We start from the raw sequence: 22,190 nt of genomic DNA, 5'->3' as shown, positions 1-22,190 counted from the left end.
TGGATTCGTTCCAGATAACGAGGTATTTGTTGCTGGGGCACTCGCAGCCGGGGGCTTCAGGCGCAGAAATCGCTTTATTCCTCACTCGAGGGGTGGGTGGGAGATGGGAGCCCACTCAGTAACGCACGATCTGTGTCCTTCAGGCTTCAGAACAGCCTTCTCCCTCCTGAGAGTGGCTTGAATTTGGCAGGCAGAAGGTTTGGGGGGGGGGGGGGAATTGTGTGATTTTATAAGTGGGGTAGGCAAAAGACGCTCGATGACCTCAACTATTGTCTTATACTTTTTTGGCTTAGTAAAGTACATTATGGTCACTCAGATGGAAATCACAGACTCCAGAAAAACCTTCTAACTGACTCTGGGCGGGTAGTTCCCATCTTTGAGGCAGAAAATATATCGGAAAAGAGAAACCTGTAAAACAAATTAAGTGCAAATAATTCCTGTCTTGTGCAGTCATCGCTGTCTGTAGAGCTTTTCCAGCGAGCACTAAGGTGCTGAGGCTCGGAAGGCACATGGGAAGGGGCTCATATTCTCTCTGGCCTTTGGGGATTTGCATTGCTTTGCTGTGCTCGTGGCTTTTGCCTGGAGAGACCTCGGTGGTGGAGTTCCCACAGCCGAGCGCTGATTTCCTGCCATCTGGAATGGGAGAAGTTATCACTAAGGAGACATCAGAAGTTAGTCAGCACCAAAAATCCCGATTTGGTAGCAATTACTCATCCTTTGGGCTGAACCACCCGTTGGAGAGACACACGTGGAGGGGCTTTGGAGAGATGGTTTCACATGGGGGGGTCCATGTGAGCACAGGCTGGGACACCCAGAGAGGACCTTGGCGAGGGAAAAGCCATTGGGTTCTCTGTGGTGTTGTCTGTTGCCTGAAATTCAGCATGTCCTTGGTGGTGGGACCCTTATTTTAGGTTCAGCACCTCTGATTGTTAACCCCATAAACCTTCCCCTTGCTCAAAGGTTGTTGGTGATGCCAGTTCTCACCAAGCTCCGTGTTTGGCAACGCTGGGGTTAAGGGAGATGAGGGAAGCAGAAATCGAGGGGTTGCTTTGGGAAGCATTTCTGGGAGTGAGGAGGAGGCGGAGGTGTGGTGGAGCAGATGTCCTTCTGCTCTCCAAAATGTCTGTCCAGCCCTTCTCCAGGGCAGGACACCTCGCTCTGCGCCTTCTCCTGCCTGGCACAGGGCAGTCTTTAAATATTTGTTTCAGAGCTGAGTCACAGTGAGGTTAATGAACTAAATCACTGGAATCTTTTATGAGCAAAGGAAAACAAGGGTGTTGGACACGCTCACCCTCAGGCTGTTGGTGAGATTGTCTTTGTAGGGATCCTCATGGAGCACTGGGTTCTCAGGCTGGCTGATACCTGTGTTACAGGTACCCCTGGTTGGATGTCCGGGTTTTCCACAGGGCTCCCTCCCTGCCTGGCTGCTTCAGAGCCCTGGAGTTTGTTTTGCAGCGTGCAGAGAGCTCGGACCAGCCTGGCATGCCAGGCTTATCAGCCTGATCCTTTTGTGGGTTTGGCTGTTCTAACCAGCAACTCCATATATAAACAGTAACAGGAGAACAGCCGGGGAATCGGTGCTTCCATATCACCATTTATTTCTTATAACTGTGGGATAATTATCCATGAGCAGCCAGCTCTGGACAGTGTCTGCCAGCTCACCCTTTGCTCATGTCCTGGAGGGACACCTCCCTACCCTCTGGTTGCTGAGCTCTGCTGGGAAGAAACAGCTTTTTCTTTGGAAATGAGGCAAAGAAAGTCAAAGCAGCACCTCTTGCTGGGATCTGTGTTTGGGGGTTTTGAGGGGGTTTTGGTGTGTTTGGGGTTTTTTTCCTGCCTTGTGCTTCTTCGGAGGCAAAGCGATGGCTCGGTGTGGAAAGCTGGGCCCTCCACGAGCTGCTGCTCTGCTGGGGGAGATCTTGCATCCAAGTGGGAATTTTTTGTTGCCATCCATGTCCATGCATTCTTGGGCACGAGGAGGAGGCACGCTTGAGAAAGCAGGCAGCTGGCTGCCATCCCCTCTGCTTTCCAACGGGAAAATGTTGCGACAGTGCCAAGGGCTCCGATCCTGCCCAGCGCTGGGTGCGGGGTGACCTGTGCTCTGCATGGGCCCATGGACCAAGGGAGCAGAGTAAGCCAGGAAGGATTCTGCTCCCTCTTTTTGGGGCTTGGGCTATCTGCTGTGGGGATACAGCAGGTTTGTCCCTTGGGACCGGGCTGTGCAGCTCTGGAGAGGAACCCTGCACGGGGCGCCTCGTGGTTCCAGCAGATCCCCAGCTCTGATAAAGAGCACTTATCTCCTCTGCAGAAACAGGATTCTCCCTGCTGCCTCTCTTGACAATGGGGAGCTTCATTCGCTCTCCTCCCCCTTCCCTATCAAATCTTTTTTGGTTTAAAAAGCTTTTCCCCACAGGATTCCCAGGCAGGACCGTGCCAAATCCGTGGTAAACGACTCGCACATTAATTGCCTATTGCCTTTGTCTTTCGAAATACAGTGAGCTCCTCACTGCCTGTAATTTCGTGGTTAACAAAACTCATATGATGTCAGGTCTCCGTTGTCAATAGCTTTGCTGTGAGAATTGCTTGGGGTTTTTCCCCAGGAGCGTTGTTTCCCAATCTGATGGCTGGCTGCAGCCAATGCTCTCATTTCTTCCCCAGTTTTCTCTCTCTACCTCACTCCAGTGCTCGGAAATATGGGATTTACCCATTTAAAAGCAGGGGTGGATGTGGATAGATCCTGAGTTGTGCTCCACAGCAGCAGATTCCTGTGACATTTATGTTACTGGGTCAAGGCGAGGGAGGAGTTTGAGCAAACTTGCACAATTCTAATAAAATCAGTGCAAGTAGCTACTACATCTTCACTAGAAAAGAAAGCCTGTTGTATCTGTGGAATGGTGGAGGGGCTGGAAGAGCAGCTTACGGCTTATAAATACCTTTTCTCTCCCACCCTTTCCACCCCCAGCTCTTCCAGAAGGAGCAAGTGGATCCTCTCCAGGTTAAACTACAACAAGTCAATGGAGTTGGTCAAGGACTCATCCAAAGCGCCGGGAAAAACTGTGACGTCCAGGGGCTGGAACATGACATGGAGGAGATCAACACCCGCTGGAACACCCTCAACAAGAAGGTGGGAGCGTGGGGAGGGGCTGTAACTGGTTTCTCTCAGCACCATTGGGGTCTGGTAGAAAAAGCCTGTCATGGACAGGGAGCTGGGGCTCCAGCATTGATGTTTCCCCAGCCTGACCGTGCAGTGGGGTTGTGTTTGGGGTGCAGGTGGCCCAGCGGGTCGCTCAGCTGCAAGAGGCCCTGTTACACTGCGGGAAGTTTCAGGACGCCCTGGAGCCGTTGCTGAGCTGGCTGGCAGACACCGAGGAGCTCATCTCCAACCAGAAACCTCCCTCTGCAGAGTACAAGGTGGTGAAAGCCCAGATCCAGGAGCAGAAGGTGAGTGAGCACAGGGCGGTGGGCGGCTCAGTGGGAGGGGGGGAGCTTGGGACAGCCAGACAGTATTTTGGGGATCCAGCTGGGATGTCCACAAACCTGCTTCTTTCGTGGTGGATCCTGGTTGCCCACATCCCAGTGTAAGGCACAGGCAGCTCGTTTGCCCACACTCAGTATCTCCATCGCCTAAATCACCGCGTCACTTCATTGTCCCGCTGCCTCTTGAAGCTTTGCTGGTTTTGCTGGTCGGCCGTGTTTTTCCAGCCCTGGGTTTTGTTTGCGCCGGTAATTCCGCTGTGTCAGGAGCAAGCTGGTGGTGTAGGGGCTGGTTTGGGTGTTTGGACAAAGTGAATGTTCAAAGTGTTAAGAGTGGGCCCGAGGAGTGTTTGCAGAGATAACAGCCCGGGCCGGCGCCTGCCCCTCGGAGCGGGCGGAGGGAAGGTCAAGTGTGGTCAGGGGGAAGTATTTTAGAAATGAATTCTTACCCAGCCTGGGTCCAACCTATTGAAGTTGGAAGAGGAAATGTGTTTCAAGTGGAAGTTAAAAACTTGGTAAGTTTGGTGGGTGGGTGGGGTGATGGGGAAGGCTTGGAAAACTTCTCTGGCGCAGAAGTGGTTTGAATAGTGTGAAAGAGGGAAAGGGGAAAGGGAAAAGGAAAGGGGAAAGAAAAAATGAGAAAGGAGGCGGGAAAGCAATGATAGGGGGAAAAGGAGGGGAAGGGGATAGGAAAGGAAAGGTGAGAGGAAAAAGGAAAGGGAAAAGAGAAAGGAAAAAGGAAAGGAAAATGTGAAGAAAAGGGAATAGAATAGAATAAATAGAATGAAATTTCTCTTGGAAGGGACCTACAATGATCATCTTGTCCGGCTGCCTGACCACTTCAGGGCTGACCAAATTAAAGCATGCTGTTATTATAATGTAATATAATATAACTATATAATTTTTTTGGCTGGTTTTGATGGCAGAGCTGTTCCCCCTGGGCTGGGTCTGGTCTCAAGCCCTGTGCTGATGGTGGTTTTGAGCCACAATTAGAGATCTGGCCTCTCCAAGGGCTGGAATTGTTTTCTGCTGCCCCAGTGCAGTAACTTTGCTCCTCCTTGGTCTCTCTGTGATGCCAAAGCTGCTCCAGAGGCTCCTGGACGATCGCAAAGCCACCGTTGAGATGATCCAAGCGGAGGGCGACCGGATCGCGCAGTCGGCCGAGCCTGCGGATCGGGAGAAGATCGTGGGGCAGCTGGAGAGCCTGGCACGGCGCTGGGCAGGGCTGCTGGGCCGGGCAGCTGCCAGGTGAGAGGGACTGGGACCAGCTCATCCTGCAGGTCTCAGCGCCCCGGGGCACAGGGTTACAGCATTCGGGAAGCTGGCAGAGATTTCTGCGCAGATACATCCTGGAAACCTGGAAACAGCTGGAAAACATGGGAAATCAAAGGCTGTTTGGGAGCTGAAGCTGATAACAGTGGTTTACAATGGCAGGGAAGAGCTCAGATTAAATAATTTCCCTGCAGGGGAGGGATGTTATTTTTATTCCTGTAAGCATTAACATCCTGTTGACACCTTTCTGCCGCCAGAATCTTGTTTATGAGTTGCTTGTTGCTACCTAAGCTGTTATTTGAGGCTATGAAGACACTTCTGAGGGCTGGATTGGACCCTCTCAGTGTTTTTAGTCACTGACAACAAGCTGGACTGTCCGTCCAGAACTTGTACTGGAGCTGGATTGTCTTTGACCAGAAGCTCAGCAACCCTAAAACACCAAGAGTCTGGCCACAAGCTGAGTGTGTCAAGGGATCATCAAGATAGTGATAGGGATAGGAAAAAAGGGGATTGGAATTAGATGATCTTAAAGATTCCTTCCAGCCCAAACTGTTCCATGAGAAGCTGCACAATTGGGAAACCTTTCTGCCATCTTCCCAGGGGGATAAACTGGATCCTAAAGGCACAGCTGCAGGAAAAAACTCCATTTGCAGTTTCTCCATGTTGATTTTTGTCTTTGCCTTTGTAGCTTGCCTGACATGGTGTCTCACCTTGCTCTGAACAGGGCTACTTTCTAATTCTTGAAGCTGCTTCCCACTCCTGGCTCCAAGGGGGAGCTGCTCCTTAGTGTTTTCATTGAATCATAGAGTCACAGACTGGTTTGGGTTGGAAGGGACCTTAAAGCCCATTTCATTTCAACCCCCTGCCATATGCAGTGACACCTTCCACTAGACCAGGTTTCTCCACGCCCTGTCCAACCTGACCTTGAACACTTCCTTCTTATTTTACTATTCCTTCTTACAGGCAGAAGCAGCTGGAGGACATCTTGGTCCTGGCAAAGCAGTTCCACGAAACCACAGAGCCCGTGTCGGACTGGCTGTCGGTGACAGAGAAGAAACTGGCCAACTCTGAGCCCATTGGTACCCAGACTGCCAAAATCCAGCAGCAGATCAGTCGGCACAAGGTAGGACCTGTGCGTGGATGGGATGGAGGTGGTCAGTGTCAGGTCCTGCTCTGGTGGTTGTTGCCACCACAACGAGGGGGTTTTTGGCACGCACAAGTGTTGGAGGAGTTACCCAGGCTGTTTTATGTGTGGAGAAGGCTGCCAAGCCCTGGCCCACCAGTGTGGGTGAACATTAAACCGATGTCTTTGCACCTCACAGCAAATATATCTGGGTTTGGATAGAAAAAACATTCCCATTGTGTTTCTTTTTAATTTTGATGCCGTTTGCAGGCGGGTTTTGTGTCTCCTCCATTCCTTCAGTTGCGCTCGTTGTTTGTTTCCCCTTTCACGTTGCATTTATTTTATTTTATTTTATTTTATTTTATTTTATTTTATCCATTTTTCACTCATTTTCCTTTCTGTTGTCCATTTTATCCTCCCGCCATTCAGGCTCTAGAGGAAGAGATAGAGAGCCACGCTGCCGACGTGTCTCGGGCGGTCGGGGTCGGGCAGTCCCTCTCCTCCCTGAGCTGTGCCGCCGAGCAGAGGCTGCTGGCAGAGAAATTAGACTCTCTGCAGACCCGCTACGGCGAGGTCCACGACCGGTGCTGCCGGAAGGCAGCACTGCTGGATCAGGCTCTGGCCAACGCCAGGCTTTTTGGGGAGGAGGAGGTGGAAGTGCTCAACTGGCTGGCTGAGGTCGAGGACAAGCTGGGCTCGGTATCCGTAAAGGATTACAAACGGGACGTCCTGCAGAAGCAGCATGCAGACCAGCTGGTATTTTCCCTTTTTCTTCCATGTTTATGTTGTTTGTTTTGTTGCATTTATCTGGTTTTGTTTTTGTTTCTGGTCTGACTTCAATTTTTGCGAAGCTTGTTCCGCTGCTGGTTCTCTTCTTCGAGGCTTGGAGAAGTGGAAAGATGTTTCATGTGTTATAAACAATAATTGTGGCCCCAAAAATGGGTTTCCCCGGGGGGGAAGGGGGGAAACTTCAAATGATTCGGTTGCTTTGTGAACAATGTCTGAGCCAGCTTGGCCACCCTGTGCCTTTGGAAAGCTGGATGCTGTTTCCAAGACTGAGAGCTGGAAAAGCCTGGTGGGTTTTTGGAGCTGTGTTGGCCACCAAGGAAGCCTCTACTTCCTCTCCTGGGGCTGTGCAGGCTCTTCTCAAGAGTGAGGGTCTGTCTAATACAAGGGCAAGGCCTTTGGTAACCCGGATCCAGTGGATTGGGATGGGTTTTGTCTAAGATTTGAGCCTTTGGGTCCCAGAAGGCTCAATAATTCCTGTAGCAGGATGACTGGACAATTATCAGATGGGTTGTCCACCCTTCCTATGCTCAGTAGGGAAGTTCCTGCTCTTCATAGCATCTCTGGCTGGTAGGACACAGGGATCTACCTGCAGCAGAATAACCCAGATTTGCCTTTTCCACCAGGCTTTGAATGAGGAAATTGTGAACAGGAAGAAGAACGTGGACCAAGCCATTAGAAACGGACAAGCTCTTCTGAAACAAACCACAGGTAACATGAAAATCTTGGCATGGGAAGCCCCCAGTCCTCCTCATACTCTTCCCTGGGAAGTCCATGCTCTGCAGTGATCACTGTTCAGGGGAGGCTGTTCCCCTTCAGGTCTTAATTTCCTTTTGGAATCTTCCAAAGTAGCTGTTTTGCCTCCAGACCTGGATGCTGAGCCACAAGACGCTCCAACCTGGGACTGGGTTGGTCCCAAATCCCAGCCTTGCAGCCTGGAGAGCGGGTGATTCCCACCACTGCCGGGGGGATGCTTGGAGCTGAGCAACCCTGCAGCACAAGGGAGGGTTTTCTCATTGCATCCAGCTGCTAAATCGCATGGGAGGTTAAAAATACCCCCCAACCCTTTCCTAATATTACTTTCCCATATTGAGCAGTTGTTGCTGTTGCCACGTGGGTGTGAGTTTGTGTTTATGAGTGGGAAGAAAGGTCAGGGCGATGCGTTTCCTTCAGATGTGGTCTGCCCAGAGCAGATGTACAGCCCTCTGTCCTTGTGGGAGCTGTGGAGCAGGAAGAGTGATTACAAAGGATTTGGCATGCATTTTCATGTCCTCTTGGAAACAGCAGTAAAGAGTGAACCAGCCCTTTTGTTCCTGGAGTTGTGACACGTTAGTCGAGAACTGAGCTGGTTTTGGAGCTTGTGGCAAAGCCAGTTTTAGCAGCTCCTATGCCAAGGAAGAGATGGACTTTACTCTGACTGGTGGAAAATGAGAGAGTAGCTTCCTGGCTGTAAAAACAGGCTTGAGTTGTATGAATATAAAGAGAAATGAGGGTGGAATTAGGTGTTTAAAATGAGGGGAACAGGGCAGGTGGCTGCTGAAACCTCCCTGCAGCCCAACCCAGCATCATTTGCCCCTCGCCGCTGTCTCACAGGGGAGGAGGTGTTGCTGATCCAGGAGAAACTGGACGGGATTAAGACCCGCTATTCCGACATCACCGCCGCCAGCTCCAAAGCCCTGCGCACGCTGGAGCAGGCTCGGCAGCTGGCCACCAAGTTCCAGTCCACACACGAGGAGCTCACAGGGTGGATGAGCAAGGTGGAGGATGAGCTGGCCTCCAGTGGGACACAGTCCCCCGCCGGAGAGCAGATCCCCCAGTTCCAGCAGCGGCAGAAGGTGGGCGCTGGGAGAGCGGCGCTCCGGGAAGGGGACGCGAGGGTGGGAGCTTGTGGGGGTTTGCTCCTTGTTTGAGAGGCCGGGGAGGAGCTGGAGAGGGAGGTCACCTGCTGAGAAGGACATGTGTCCATGGGTGCTTTCCACAGGAGCTGAAGAAGGAGGTGATGGAGCACAGGCTCGTCCTGGACACGGTGAACGAGGTGAGCCGGGCTCTCCTGGAGCTGGTTCCCTGGCGAGCCCGTGAAGGGCTGGATAAGCTCGTGTCGGACACCAACGAGCGCTACAAGCTGGTCAGTGACACCATCAAGCAGAGGGTGGAAGAAATCGATGCTGCTATTCAGAGGTCTCAACAGGTAATTTAATAACCCCGCTGGAGGCTGATGGGTTTTCTTGGGAGAGTGGGAGCGAGAGGCTCGGCGCTGCTCCAGCTGTACAGTGCAGTGGCAGCAGGAGGGATGGCAAGCACAGCCAGACAGGAGGGCCAAATCCCATTGGGAATGCCAAGAAATGGACCACAGCAGCAGCACGTGGCAGCAGGGCTGTTTCCTGACCGGTCCCGTTGCATGTGGTTGGGATGGGATAATTCTGGAGCAGCACTGCATTATCCTGCCTGCAGGCTTCTGCTGCCAGGGGTGATGTAAATGGTGTAAAACCAAGGACAGGTGACTTTCTAGCCTGGAAAGCATCATCCCCTGCTGTGAGAGCACAGGGATTTGTTCCAGGCGAACAGTCCTCCCCAAAAAGGCTTGTCCTGCACAGGCCGGAGGCTGTGGAGTGCAGTGAATAACTGCCCTTGCTACGTGGAGCGCTGAGTCCACGGAGCTGATCCTGTGAGCATAATGCTCCTGCTTACAGGGATGTCCATTGCCCTGCAGACAGGGAGGGTGTAGGGAAAGATGGTTGCTCCAACATGCCCCAAAACCAGCTGCAGGAGTCACCTGCATCCACCCTGATGTCCCTTCTCCTCCACACCTCCGTGTGCCGGGGCGAGGCGTTTGTTCCCGTGTCCCGCTGGGTCCCTCTGTTTTTCCCACCATCCCCAGCTCTCCATGTGCTCCATCCCTGCTGCCCATCACTAACCACTGCCCATCCTCTCCCGTGTGCCAGTACGAGCAGGCAGCTGATGCAGAGCTGGCCTGGGTGGCCGAGACCAAGCGGAAGCTGATGGCTCTGGGTCCCATCCGCCTGGAGCAGGACCAGACGACGGCTCAGCTGCAGGTGCAGAAGGTCTGTGTGCACCTCAAGGATGGGGGAGATGGGGTGGGACACGAGGAGGGATGGCCCAGTTTGGGTGATGGGATGTGGTTTGGGTCACGGGATGTGATTTGAGGGAGCAGCTTTACCCTGGGGTGTGTAGGGCCAAGCCCGAAGCACCGGGAGAGATGCAACACTTGTCCTTGGAAAGGAAAAGGGAAAAAAAAAAAAGGAGAAAGAGAATTTAGAGAAATTAAGTGTTGGGCTTCTAAAGGAAAAAGCTTCCTGTCTGTTTGCAGGAGCTGTTTAGGGATAGATGGGTGCTCTTGCCAGGAATCACCTTGAGAGAGCTGCTCCCTTGGAAGCCTTTCCATGTGGCCACTGGAGCAAGCTCTGCTGGGATCTTACTGGCGCTGGCAGCAGGAAGGGTTTAGAAAAATGTATATATTGATTAATGAGGGTGCTTTTCCATTTGCTTTTTGCTCATTGTTCCTTGCAGTGGGGGACTCCTCAGTTCCCTCCCAGCAGCCAGACGTGGAACAAAGAGAGGCGCTGGGGTTTTTGTTTTTTTATATCTTTGAGATGAGCTCATGCCTGAAAGAACGTGCACTTTAAATAAACGGCCCTTTTCTTCCCTTTGCTTGGGCAATCAGTGCAGCTCACAGGCTTATTGGATTTAAAATTAAAAAAAAAAGGAAAATAGGAGTGTTATAAGGGTGGGGGGGCTGAACCATCAAGCATTAAGTTAAATTGAGCTCAGCTTCCAGCTGTTAATCGTGTGGACCTTGGGAATGACAAAGTTATTGGTAGATGCAGTTCTGGAGAGCACTGTTTTGGGGGATAACATCTTTGCTAATGAATGGAGGATGGAGCTTTTCCCCTGGTGAGGACCTTGGGTGTGGAAGTGATTATACCTCATTTTAAGTGCTGTTTTCAGGTCTTTGAAAGAGAGAGGTCGATGTAGATGAGTCATGAGAAAAACAGGCAGGAATTTGCATTTCCAACCAGATTTTCAGTGGGCCACAGGACACTTGTGATGAGTTTTGCGTGGTCTCTGCAGCGCCCAGTGCTGGCAGGAGGATCTCGTGGATGGGCTGGGGAGAGGTTGAGCTGGGGGGAGAGGTTAGGCTCAGCTCTGATTTCTTGCCTTTCTTTGGACCTTTCCTTCCTACAGGCTTTTTCCATCGACATCATTCGGCACAAAGACTCCATGGATGAGCTGTTCAGCCAGCGCAACGAGATCTTCGGGACCTGTGGCGAGGAACAAAAAGCTGTTCTCCAGGTGAGCCCAGGGGGGACAGAGAGGGGAGAGAGGCGAATCCTCAGTTCTGGCACAGGCTGAAGAATTTTAAAATTGCTCCATCTTCAGTAATCCCCACCAGCGTTAGCAGAAATCTCTTTACATTTATTGCTCTCCTTTATTGCATATTTTTATTGCAGGGTTTGGGGAGGGGGAGACAGTGGAGATTCCCGAAGCTGCTTTAATTGGAATTACAGCCCGTGCACGTGGAAGGCCACCAAAAGCACCTCCTTCTTTTCCAGCTCACAGCGTGGAGCTGGCTCTTTTCCTGGGCCCTTTTGCATCCCTCACCATAACTCTCCTCCCTCCTTCTTTTTTTTTTTTCCAGGAGAAAACCGAGTCCCTGGTGCAACAGTACGAAGCCGTGAGCCAGCTCAACTCGGAGCGCTACGCTCGCTTGGAACGTGCCCAGGTCCTGGTCAACCAGTTTTGGGAGACCTACGAGGAGCTGAACCCATGGATCGAGGAGACTCAAGCTCTCCTCTCCCAGCTGCCACCTCCAGCCATCGACCACGAGCAGCTCAAGCAGCAGCAGGATGACATGAGGGTAAGAGGTTGCGGCGTTTGCATCTCCTGTCCAGGAGTTCTTCTGCCTTAAACAGAGTTGCAGCACTTGCAGAGGCAAGAGCACCTTTTTTCTTGAATTTGCCTCATTTTTTTCCCTGTTCTCTTCTTTCTGGGGATCCTGCTTTTATAATCCAAGTGTACCTGTGGAAATCACTTGTCACGTTGGAGCACCCCTTACCAAAATGCAGCTTGCACCCAAGGGAGCCTGGCTGTCTTCGGATCTCCTGCCTGATTGTGGCAGGGAAAAGCACTATGTGCTTTTTGGGTAGAGAGCTGCAAAGCAAAAATTCCCAGTGGGGTCCCCTGTGGAGCTGTGGGGAGGGCCAGGAGCTGGGGAAGGACCCGTGCTGGGTGTTGTACCATAGCCATGTTAGGAAGAGCCGAGTTCCATGTGCTTGGCAGATGCTGGGGCATGAAATCCACGGTGTGAGTTCCTACCAGATACGATCACAGCTCTTGGAGTGTTGCACGGAATAAAGAGGCAGCGACTTGAAACAGATTTCCAAACAAATCTATTTTTTTTTTTCCCCTGCTATTCCCTAGCAACTGAGGGAGTCCATCGCTGAACACAAACCTCATATCGACAAGCTGCTGAAAATCGGGCCGCAGCTCAAGGACCTCAACCCCGAGGAAGGAGAGATGGTGCAGGAAAAGTACTCCACGGCCGAGGCCATGTATGCCAAAATCAAGGAGGAGGTTTGCCAGCGGGCCCTCGCGCTGGACGAGGCCGTCTCACAGTCCACCCAGGTACACTGGGGTGCCAAGGAGATGAATCTTCTTCCCGCAGCCCCCTGGGGAAGCCACATGCTTTGGAATGCGGTTTTTATTCCAAGTGTGAGGATTGTAAAACCCTTTATAAGGCATAACGTTGGTCAGACACCTCCGGGGTAGTTTCCTGCTACTCAGCTCTGGCTGTGGGAGCGGGAGGAAAAGGCTTTTTTTGAGGCTCGACGTGGTAAATAGGCTAATAAATTTTTACAACCACAATAATGATGCTGGTTCAAAGGGGCTGCTTTGGCATCCGCCCAAGGTTGGAAGGGCCCGGAGAGCCTCTTGAAAGAGCTTGAGGAGAGAATTTTCAATTCTGATAAGCTATGAGTGCAGTGAAGAGCCATAGAATCCTTTGTATGGGAGAGGTAACAGTTGTCTCCGTGGTCTGGGCATCCCCCGAGGAGGTGGGTGAGTGCAGGACAGATAGGAAAGGAAGGGCAGAGACTGGAGGTGCTAAAGTCCAGAAAGGGGGTGAAGTGTTCCTGCCACTGAGGGTTGATGACCCCCAGTTATGTTTCATTTCACCCCCTGTTACCGTAGCGCAGTTGGTTTTTGTCATGTCTGGGTGTTTATTTTTTTAATTCCTGTATTGTGTAGTCACTTCTCTTGGTTTGCACTTGTATTAACTCCGAGTTTTTCCCCCCACATTCCCCTCCCCTCTCATCTCTCACTCCCATTGTGGAATGTGTTGTCTGTGTGTGTTGCTGCCTGTGCCCGTCCTCCCCACATGGTCCCATTTCATTCTTGTGTTGACTGCGCCCCACCATTGCAGATTTCGGAGGTAAGCGAGTCCCCCACCACAGATATTCATTTTCACTCTTCGGGCTGATTCTATTTTACACCCGGACTTTTATTTCTGGTCCATGCACAGCTCAGCAGAACATGCTTAAAAATTAACTCCGGGGGCCTGAAATCACATTTTTGGGATGGCTTTCATTGCGTTGCCGCCTGGTCTCAGCCGCTCATTCTGCTGGGAATGCTTCCTGCAAAGCAGGGGTTTTGCTTTTGGAGGGGTTTACCCTGAGCTTCCTGCTCCAGCTGGATGTGCTGGTTTGCTCCTGCTTGTTGGCTGAGCCAGCGTGTCCTGATCAACTTTGCACCAAGAGCCCGTCCCCTCTCTGCTGGTAGAGCCCGGGATTTGGTGGACACCAGCACTGGTGTGTTCCCAGTAGGAACTGGGAGAGGGACCAGAGCTGGCAGCCACAGTGCAGAGCTGTTCTTCCCACCAGCAGAGATGGTTTGGGTTCTTTAAGGCCAAAGTTGACTTTTCTATAAGAAAACCCATGAGAAAACCTGCTAGACCCCCTTCCTCTCTCACTCCTGGCTTTCTGGTTCTGCTTTTGAAGCTCCAGCTCTGTGGCAGCTCTTCCCCACCCGCATGCAGCCTCCCACCACCTCTTGCTGACCGTGCCGGGGTGGATTTCCACCGGCCTTGCACCACACAGAGATTCCCATCAACACCAAACACGGGCACTTTTCCAGCAGCATCTTTTCTCAGGTGCTCTGACAAACCAGGACTGGGTCTTTCTCGCCCACCCACAAAAAACAAGGGAGCAGCAAAAAAAGTGGATTTGTGGGGTTGAATCCGGTGACAAGTCGCTGCTGTGTTTGAGTCAGAGGTGCCGGTGGCGGCTCTGGGAGTCTCCTTGGCTGCTCTGTTGGCTCTGTTGGAGCAGGGCAGGTGTGAGCAGGAGGCTGCAGGTGGCATTGCTGCTGCAGGTGGCATTGCTGCTGCAGGTGGCATTGCTGCTGCAGGTGACATTGCTGTTGCAGTGACATTGCTGCTGCAGGTGGCATTGCTGCTGCAGTGGCATTGCTGTTGTGGGCAATGTCCGTCCTCTCCGAGCGGCCGTGGGGGCAGCGCTCAGGGCTGTGGCACACGCAGGGCAGCGACGCGGCGTCACTTAATGCCCTCTCCCCTGCCCTAATGGGTCTGCCCTCCTCCAGTTCCACGACAAGATCGAGCCCATGCTGGAGACGCTGGAGAACCTCTCCTCCCGCCTGCAGCTGCCGCCCCTCATCCCCGCCGAGGTGGATAAGATCCGGGAGTGCATCAGTGAGAATAAAAACTCCACCGTGGAGCTGGAGAAGCTGCAGCCCTCCTTCGAGGCTCTGAAACGCCGTGGGGAAGAGCTGATCGGTCGGTCTCAGGGAGCAGACAAGGACCTGGCAGCCAAAGGTATCTCTGGGTGGATTTAACAGTGCCCAGCTTCTCCTCCCCGAGCCATCGCTGCTGGGGAGGCTTTGGTGTGCCAGGGGTGTGTTTTGGAGGTTCTCCTGGCCTTAGGAGGAAGGATGAATCCTCTGGATGGAGATGGCTGGTGCCTACTTCCATCTGGAGCAGACAGGGTGGCATCAGCCAGAGGAGAAAGGAGTATTTGTGGCTTCTCAGCCAAGCTGAGCCCTCACCCTGAGCTGGTCTCTTGTTGGCGGCCCCTGTGACATGATTTGTTGATGTTGATTCAGCATCTAATGGAGGGAAGGAACATCCCCAGCACAAAAAGACCCATCAACACGATTGGCACTAATTGGCACCTTCCTTGGCAGCTCAACAGTCAGCTCATGGACTGAGTGAGCAGAGACTTCATGCTAGAGGTGGCCAGAACAGAGGTTCGTTGGAGGGAGGGTGTGTGGGCAAATTTGCCCTGAGCTTGCCTGCACATAAATAAAGGCTTTATTTCTGCAAGCTGGAGTTTCTCACGTCCCTCAGTGTCTCCCAGAATTAATGCTCTGATAGTCCTGGCCCTCTTTAATTTCCTTTTGAATATTCTCTTGGCTATTTGGAAGTGTTCTCAAAATGCTTTTGGGTTGTAAAAAGGTTTCCTTCCTCACTGAATATTTTAACTTCCTTCCTCAGTAATCCAGGACAAGTTGGATCAGATGGTTTTCTACTGGGAAGACATCAAAGCTCGGACGGAGGAACGTGAAATGAAGTTCCTTGATGTCCTGGAGCTTGCAGAGAAGTTCTGGTACGACATGGCAGCCCTCCTGACAACCATCAAGGACACACAGGACATTGTTCATGACCTGGAGAGCCCAGGCATTGACCCCTCCATCATCAAGCAGCAGGTGGAAGCAGCAGAGGTGAGGCCCATGGGACTGTACCTCAATCTGGAGTTCATCTGCCCCCAGCTTGTCCTCTAAATTGGGAAGATCTTAGATGTGAGCGTGGCCAGAAGCAGCTGTAAATCAGTTTTGTAGGCAGTCAGTCGGATCATGAAGAGTTATTTCCACTGCAATTTGGAACTGCAAGGAATAAACCAGAAGTGTATTTCACGTATCCTTCACCTTAAATCACTTTATCTGCTGCTGTTCTGGGAAGCGTATGAAACGTGTGGTCAGAGCTGTTGTGCCCACTTGTTTGGAGTGATGTGGAAGCTTGCACAGCTCTGCTCACAACCCAAAGGCTGTCTGGCGTGGGAAGTGTATATTTAGCTTTTGGTTAGACTGGAGATAAGTGCTTGGATTTGTGTGCTGATGGTTGTTTCAGATAAATGGCAAGATCGACTTCAGGTGGGTGTGACTTGACCTGGATCTTGAGGAGCTGGGATGTTTCTTTATGCTTGCTAAGTTTAGCTTTGCTATTCCCCTTTTCATAACTACTCTGACTTCAGTTTGCACCTTTTGAGTCTCAAAACCTCATGCCTATGTTGACAAAATGCTCCTGTAAACATCATCTTCAGCCAGGCAGTTCAGGCTCACATCTAAATACGGATGTTCTTATTTTAGTTCCTGTCCTGTGGGCAGAGGTGGGAGTGGACCAGGGTGGTGGTGGCAACACTGGCCACCTACTCCCTGTGTCACCTACTCCTGGAGTCTGGAGTTGGGCTGTTGGCCAAGGTGCAGGACACTGGAGCAGGAAGGACTCTCTGTTCTTTATCCCTCCTGCTCTTGGGGCAGTTTTGGAAGAGCATTTAATAATGAAGGTTTTTTTCTTCTGTGGCTGTGTCTATGCAGACTATTAAAGAGGAGACGGATGGGTTGCACGAAGAGCTGGAGTTCATCCGCCTCCTTGGAACTGATTTGATTTTTGCCTGTGGCGAAACTGAGAAACCAGAAGTGAAAAAGAGCATTGATGAGGTAGGAAAAGCCAGCAGCTCCTTCTTCAGATAAAATCAGGTGGGAGCAAGTGGGAGCTCTGGTTGAAGAGCCGAACGAATTCCGTGGGCAATCTTGTGTTCCGCAGATGAACAACGCGTGGGAAAACCTAAACAAAACGTGGAAGGAGAGGCTGGAAAAGCTTGAGGAAGCAATGCAGTCGGCTGTGCAGTACCAAGATACGCTTCAAGTAAGTGGCAGGGCTGCTGGTGTGGAGTGGGTGGACCTTGGGAACACCACTGCAAGTCCAGGAGACATCTCCTGGGCGAGTGTTTGCAGGCTCTGATAGAGCCCGAGCTCAACAGCCAACTCTGAGGAAGAGCAGATAGTTTGGATTTCTCTTCCCAAGTCTGTCTCATTCCTACACAGAGCAGCTGGATGAGGTGGCTGCTGGCAGGTCCTTATGCTGGAAGCAGGAGAGGGAAGGAAAGAGAGAGCTGGCCAAGCACCTCAGCCCTGAAAGACGAGTTCTGTGGTTGTGGGGTGGCAGAGGGACCATCCCTGTTCCCTGAGCAGCTGCGGGGGGAACACTTTGCCATTCCCTTTGCTCATGTTGTCTGTGCTCTTTCCAGGCCATGTTTGACTGGCTGGACAATGCTGTGATCAAACTCTGCAACATGTCACCTGTTGGCACCGACCTCAGCACGGTCAAGGAGCAGATGAACGAGATGAAGGTACGCGGGCGGAGAGGGACCAGTTCCCCGGCACTGCTCTGCCTCACAGAGCTCCAGTGATTCATTTGGTTCTGGTTTTTGTCCTGCTTGTTTTGGCAGGAGTTTAAAATGGAGGTTTACCAGCAGCAGATTGAGATGGAAAAGCTTAATCACCAAGGTGAGCTGATGCTAAAAAAGGCTACGGATGAGACAGACAGGGACATCATAAAGGAACCACTGACAGAGCTGAAACATCTCTGGGAGAATTTGGGCGAGAAAATTGCTCACAGACAGGTAGAGTGAAGACCTGGGTCTCTCACAAGTGTGTGGCTGAAACTCACCGTGATGCTCCCAGTTACTAAAATTTCCCTTTTCCATCCCCATCCTTGCCCAGCACAAGTTGGAAGCAGCTCTGCTGGCACTTGGCCAGTTCCAGCACGCCTTGGCAGAGCTGATGGCCTGGCTGACCCACACCGAGGAGCTGCTCGACGCCCAAAAACCCATCAATGGAGACCCGAAAGTCATCGAGGTTGAACTCGCAAAGCACCACGTGAGTATTCCCACCCCAAGGACATTTTCAGTCCGTTCCCATTGCAGGATCATGTTTCTCATGAAGGATTTGAGTCCACAACCAGGCAGGGATCAACAGGGTGTTTAAGAGAGATGTCCAACATTTGCCCATCTCATGCAGGTGCTGAAGAACGATGTCCTGGCCCACCAAGCCACCGTGGAGACAGTGAACAAAGCAGGGAATGAGCTGTTGGAATCAAGTGCAGGGGACGATGCCAGCAGCCTGCGGAACCGCCTGGAGAAGCTGAATTCCTGCTGGGAGTCGGTGCTGCAGAAGACAGAGGAGAGGGAGCAGCAGCTGCAGTCCACGCTCCAGCAGGTTGGGAAGAGGCGTTGGGAATAACCCCCTGTGCAGTGGGGTGCTGCGTGAGGGTCTGCTTCCCCCTTCATTTTGGGGGGAAAATAAGGGGGGAAAGAGTTAGGAAGACACTGGGATTATTTTTTTGCAAGTTTTTCACGTAACTCTTAGTCCTGGAGTGGTTCAGTGCCTGCCCAAAAGCACAGTGAGGACCAGGAACACCTGTGGGTTATGGATACACGGTGTATCACCCTCCTGAACACACTGGCACATCCAGCTCTGCCTTTATATCTGGTTTCAAAGTGAACACAGTGTTAACCCTGGCACATGATCAATGGTGGCTGATGTCATCTGATCCCAGGGCCCATTCTATGTTCCCGAACAGGCTCAGGGTTTCCATGGTGAGATTGAAGACTTCCTCCTGTGGCTGACGAGGATGGAGAGCCAATTGTCAGCATCGAAACCCACAGGAGGTCTGCCAGAAACTGCCCGGGAACAGCTCAATGCCCACATGGTAATTTCTCAGGAGAGAATTTTTTTAATGCTTTTAATTCAGCAAGTTCCTGTCAAATATCGGCATCAAAACTTCTCCCTTCTGTATCTGACGGGGAGAGGAGGCCGCTATGGTCTCCTCTTACAGATCATTTAACACTTGATGCCTGGAACAAGCATCACAAAGCCTTAACCACCTTTTCTTGGCTCAAAGTGACGTGCTGCTGTCACTTTGCTGCCTGTCCTGAACCCAATGTTCCCATCACCTGGAGTTTTGCAGCACAACATGTTCCCTCTCTGAGCTCTTCCTCCTCTAATCCTTTGGTGGTGCCTCTTTGCAGGAGCTGTACAGCCAGTTCAAAGCCAAGGAGGAGGTCTACAGCCAGCTGCTGGCCAAGGGGCGGCTGATGCTGCTCAACCGCGACGACTCTGGCTCCAGCTCGAAGACGGAGCAGAGCGTGGCACTGCTGGAGCAGAAATGGTGTCTGGTCAGCACCAAGATGGAGGAGAGAAAGGTAACACTGGGGGAGAGATGTGTCCACCCTTGCCCCGTGGTCTGACAGCAGCTGCACCCTGTTTTGCCTCTCTGCTTTCCTGCGCAGGGCTGGGGGGTGTTTTTTAAAACAGCCTCTCTCTTGCTGTTGTGCAGGTTGAGTTTGTCTTTCAGGTGGTGCTGGGTGTCAAGCTGTGGGGCTGTTAGTGGGGTTTTTTTTCCTAGATTGTCATCAGAATTGCTTAAATCACGCAGAAAATGAGAGTAAAATTGTGTTCTGGGTTAATTTAGCGGGGTGGGAAGAAGCCTCCCGCAGCTCTCAAAGGCAGGCTTTGTTGGTCAAGCCAAATCCTCCTCCGAGCTGACTGCATCCTCAGCTTTTGGCCGGGGATGAGATAAAACAAGGGCCGCGGTGGCCTCGGCCCAGAATAAATGTGCAGCGCTGCAGCTGTCGCCATCGAAATATCATCCACCCCATTCACGGGGCCGCTCTCCCCACGGCCATCCCTTTCCCAGGAAACCAAGGGTGACGCAGCTGCTCGTGTGCCGATGAAGGTCTCCCCTTTCAGGGACCATTCTTGTTTCGAAAGACAAGCGGTGGCTTTCACCGAAACCCCCTCCCCTTGGTAAACAAGTCGCGTTCCCGGGCCGAGGAGATGAAGTTCCTGTTGGAGGGACGGTTGGGCAGGGACACAAAGGCCACCTCTGTCTGTGAAGCTGTGGATTGGAGCTCTCACCCTCTGTGTTGTGTTTTTCCTCTCCCTTTCTCCTTTCCTGCTGCCACAGGCGAAGCTGGAGGAGGCGCTGGCCCTGGCCACCGATTTCCAGAACTCCCTCCAGGACTTCATCAACTGGCTGACACTGGCTGAGCAGAGCCTGAACATTGCACCCCCGGCCAGCCTCATCCTCGCCGCGGTGCTGGCCCAGATCGATGAGCACAAGGTACCCACCCCACGGGCACCCAGTGGCTCCATTCTCAGGATGGAGGGAGCGAGGGTGGCACCTCCTCTCCCCTGCACCCACGGGCTGGTCGTGGCCACGTCCAGCTCCCCTTACAGATGGGCCACCTTTGCTGATTGCAGGTGTTTGCCAACGAGGTGAACGCGCACCGGGACCGCATCATCGAGCTGGATCAGACCGGGAACCAGCTGAAGTTCCTCAGCCAAAAGCAGGACGTGGTTTTGATCAAGAACCTGCTGGTGAGCGTCCAGTCCCGCTGGGAGAAGGTCGTCCAGCGCTCGGTGGAGCGAGGAAGGGCCCTTGACGATGCCAGGAAGCGAGCCAAGCAGGTGAGAGACGTGAGAAGGGTGTGGCAGACCTCAAGGAATGCCCAGTCTTGGAGGGCAGGAGGTCCCAGGACCAGGAAGGAACTGGGGACACCACCAGTGTGGAGTTTCAGACTTGCTCCTGTTGCTTTGCAGTTCCACGAAGCCTGGAAGAAGCTGATTGATTGGCTGGAGGATGCAGAGAATCACCTGGACTCAGAGCTGGAGATTTCCAATGATCCTGACAAAATCAAGCTCCAGCTCTCCAAACACAAGGTAAGGCTTTGCCAAAGCCAGACTGGTGCTGGATGTGGGGTGGAAGAAGGGAGGGGAAGCAGGGCAGTATCTCCTCTGCCATCAGGACAAGGGAAAAGCCTTCTGCTGCCGTGGAAAACATTCATCTGGGAATCTTCAGAGCCAAGGCCGGCTTTTCTGAAGCAGTTTTGTTTTCTCTCCATTTCCCAGGAATTCCAGAAGACTCTGGGTGGAAAGCAGCCTGTCTATGACACCACCATCAGAACAGGCAGAGCCCTCAAGGAAAAAGCCTTGCTTCCAGATGACACTCAAAAGCTGGACAATTTACTGGGAGAGGTCCGGGATAAGTGGGACACAGTGTGTGGAAAATCTGTGGAAAGGTAAATCCAGCCCCAACACTGTACCAACAGTGCTCATGTGCCAGGACTCTGTTACCAAAAGGATTTCATGGGGTGGTTGGAGGTCACTGGGACATGACAAAAGGAGTTGAGTTTTTTCATGGGACTTCACATGGATGTTTGTTTTCCAGGCAGCACAAGCTGGAAGAAGCCCTACTGTTCTCTGGGCAGTTCATGGATGCACTGCAGGCCTTGGTGGACTGGCTCTACAAGGTGGAACCCCAGTTAGCTGAAGACCAGCCTGTCCATGGGGACCTGGATCTGGTCATGAACCTCATGGATGCTCACAAGGTGAGAGCACCTTTTCCAGCTCTTCTCTGGGACTTGAGTGGGGCTTGTCTTCCCCAAGAGCCAAAGAACAGAGACAGAGTTGGTGCCTTCCTGCAGAGCTGCGTGTTTTGCTTCCTGCAGTGGATAAGGGGGGGGAAAAACAGTGAAAAAGTGGGAAGGAACTTTCACATCACTGGGAAGGTGACAGGAGCTAACCCTACTTGGCTTTTGTCCTCCCTCCGTCCCTCCAGGTCTTCCAGAAGGAGCTGGGGAAGCGCACGGGGACAGTCCAGGTGCTCAAACGCTCCGGCCGGGAGCTCATCGAGAACAGCCGGGACGACACGACCTGGGTGAAGGTGCAGCTGCAGGAGCTGAGCAACCGGTGGGACACAGTGTGCAAGCTGTCAGTGTCCAAACAAACCCGCCTGGAGCAGGCCTTGAAGCAGGTGAGGAGAAAACCACAGGACGAAATGGTCTTGGAGAGCTTTGCTGGGCTCCAGGTTTGTGCCGGGAGCTCAAGGCAAAGCTCAGGGAAGAGGTTTTGTCCTGGCCAGGCAGGACACCCTCAGCCCTGCAGCAGTTGCCAGGGAGAGCTGCGAAGCAGTGGGTTGGTGTCAGTGATTTACTGATTGTTTTCCAAAAAAAAAAGAGCTGATAAGGGCTGGTTTGAAAAGGGAGGATAGGAAGATCTCATCGATGTGCACAGCAGGGATAGAGCAGTGATGAGAGACAGGCCAGGCTGGTGTTTGCCAGTGTTTAGTGCAAGGGAGAGACCTCGACTGAATCTAAAAAAAAAACAACCTCAAAGGTCAAAGGCTCTTAAGCAGCTTTTACATCAAGTAGGCAATTTACAGAATAAACTACTCAGGTGCCAGACTGCTCAGGGTACGGGCAGTTGTGCTGTTTTTAAAAACATTTAGTCCTTCAGTGCAACTGATGCTGAGGGGAGGGAGGTGCCTGGTTGCTGCAGGACCTGGCTGCTGGTGCTACACAAACCCAGGCCACAAACTGGGCTTTTTTTTCCCCTTTTTTTATATTTTTCATGTCCCTTTCAGCCCGTTGTCCCCCCAGCTGTC

At 52.2% G+C, this 22,190-nt stretch overlaps 1 protein-coding gene across 26 annotated transcripts in view; it reads left to right on the top strand.

Moving 5' to 3' along the window:
- Nucleotides 1–22,190, top strand: part of MACF1 (microtubule actin crosslinking factor 1) — a 141,079-nt gene that overhangs the window by 105,222 nt on the left and 13,667 nt on the right. For 16 of the 26 annotated variants that reach the window (XM_032709937.1, XM_032709920.1, XM_032709916.1 and 13 more), the window contains 29 exons: nucleotides 2,963–3,124; nucleotides 3,271–3,441; nucleotides 4,556–4,722; nucleotides 5,710–5,869; nucleotides 6,299–6,625; nucleotides 7,282–7,366; nucleotides 8,249–8,490; nucleotides 8,637–8,843; nucleotides 9,598–9,717; nucleotides 10,859–10,966; nucleotides 11,313–11,531; nucleotides 12,095–12,298; nucleotides 13,095–13,103; nucleotides 14,270–14,501; nucleotides 15,180–15,406; nucleotides 16,280–16,402; nucleotides 16,509–16,610; nucleotides 16,993–17,094; nucleotides 17,194–17,367; nucleotides 17,468–17,623; nucleotides 17,765–17,962; nucleotides 18,327–18,455; nucleotides 18,775–18,948; nucleotides 19,713–19,868; nucleotides 20,009–20,215; nucleotides 20,348–20,467; nucleotides 20,657–20,826; nucleotides 20,976–21,135; nucleotides 21,366–21,560. In XM_032709937.1, the coding sequence (XP_032565828.1) occupies nucleotides 2,963–3,124; nucleotides 3,271–3,441; nucleotides 4,556–4,722; nucleotides 5,710–5,869; nucleotides 6,299–6,625; nucleotides 7,282–7,366; nucleotides 8,249–8,490; nucleotides 8,637–8,843; nucleotides 9,598–9,717; nucleotides 10,859–10,966; nucleotides 11,313–11,531; nucleotides 12,095–12,298; nucleotides 13,095–13,103; nucleotides 14,270–14,501; nucleotides 15,180–15,406; nucleotides 16,280–16,402; nucleotides 16,509–16,610; nucleotides 16,993–17,094; nucleotides 17,194–17,367; nucleotides 17,468–17,623; nucleotides 17,765–17,962; nucleotides 18,327–18,455; nucleotides 18,775–18,948; nucleotides 19,713–19,868; nucleotides 20,009–20,215; nucleotides 20,348–20,467; nucleotides 20,657–20,826; nucleotides 20,976–21,135; nucleotides 21,366–21,560 (4,806 nt within the window). The remainder of the gene's footprint in view (nucleotides 1–2,962; nucleotides 3,125–3,270; nucleotides 3,442–4,555; nucleotides 4,723–5,709; nucleotides 5,870–6,298; nucleotides 6,626–7,281; nucleotides 7,367–8,248; nucleotides 8,491–8,636; nucleotides 8,844–9,597; nucleotides 9,718–10,858; nucleotides 10,967–11,312; nucleotides 11,532–12,094; nucleotides 12,299–13,094; nucleotides 13,104–14,269; nucleotides 14,502–15,179; nucleotides 15,407–16,279; nucleotides 16,403–16,508; nucleotides 16,611–16,992; nucleotides 17,095–17,193; nucleotides 17,368–17,467; nucleotides 17,624–17,764; nucleotides 17,963–18,326; nucleotides 18,456–18,774; nucleotides 18,949–19,712; nucleotides 19,869–20,008; nucleotides 20,216–20,347; nucleotides 20,468–20,656; nucleotides 20,827–20,975; nucleotides 21,136–21,365; nucleotides 21,561–22,190) is intronic. The other 10 variants (XM_032709939.1, XM_032709935.1, XM_032709922.1 and 7 more) reach the window with 3 other exon arrangements.

Source organism: Chiroxiphia lanceolata, chromosome 24 (genome assembly GCF_009829145.1).
Source record: "Chiroxiphia lanceolata isolate bChiLan1 chromosome 24, bChiLan1.pri, whole genome shotgun sequence".
NCBI classification, from domain to species: Eukaryota; Metazoa; Chordata; class Aves; order Passeriformes; family Pipridae; genus Chiroxiphia; species Chiroxiphia lanceolata.
Note: the sequence above shows the minus strand (reverse complement) of the source record. Positions and strands in the feature narration are given on the sequence as shown.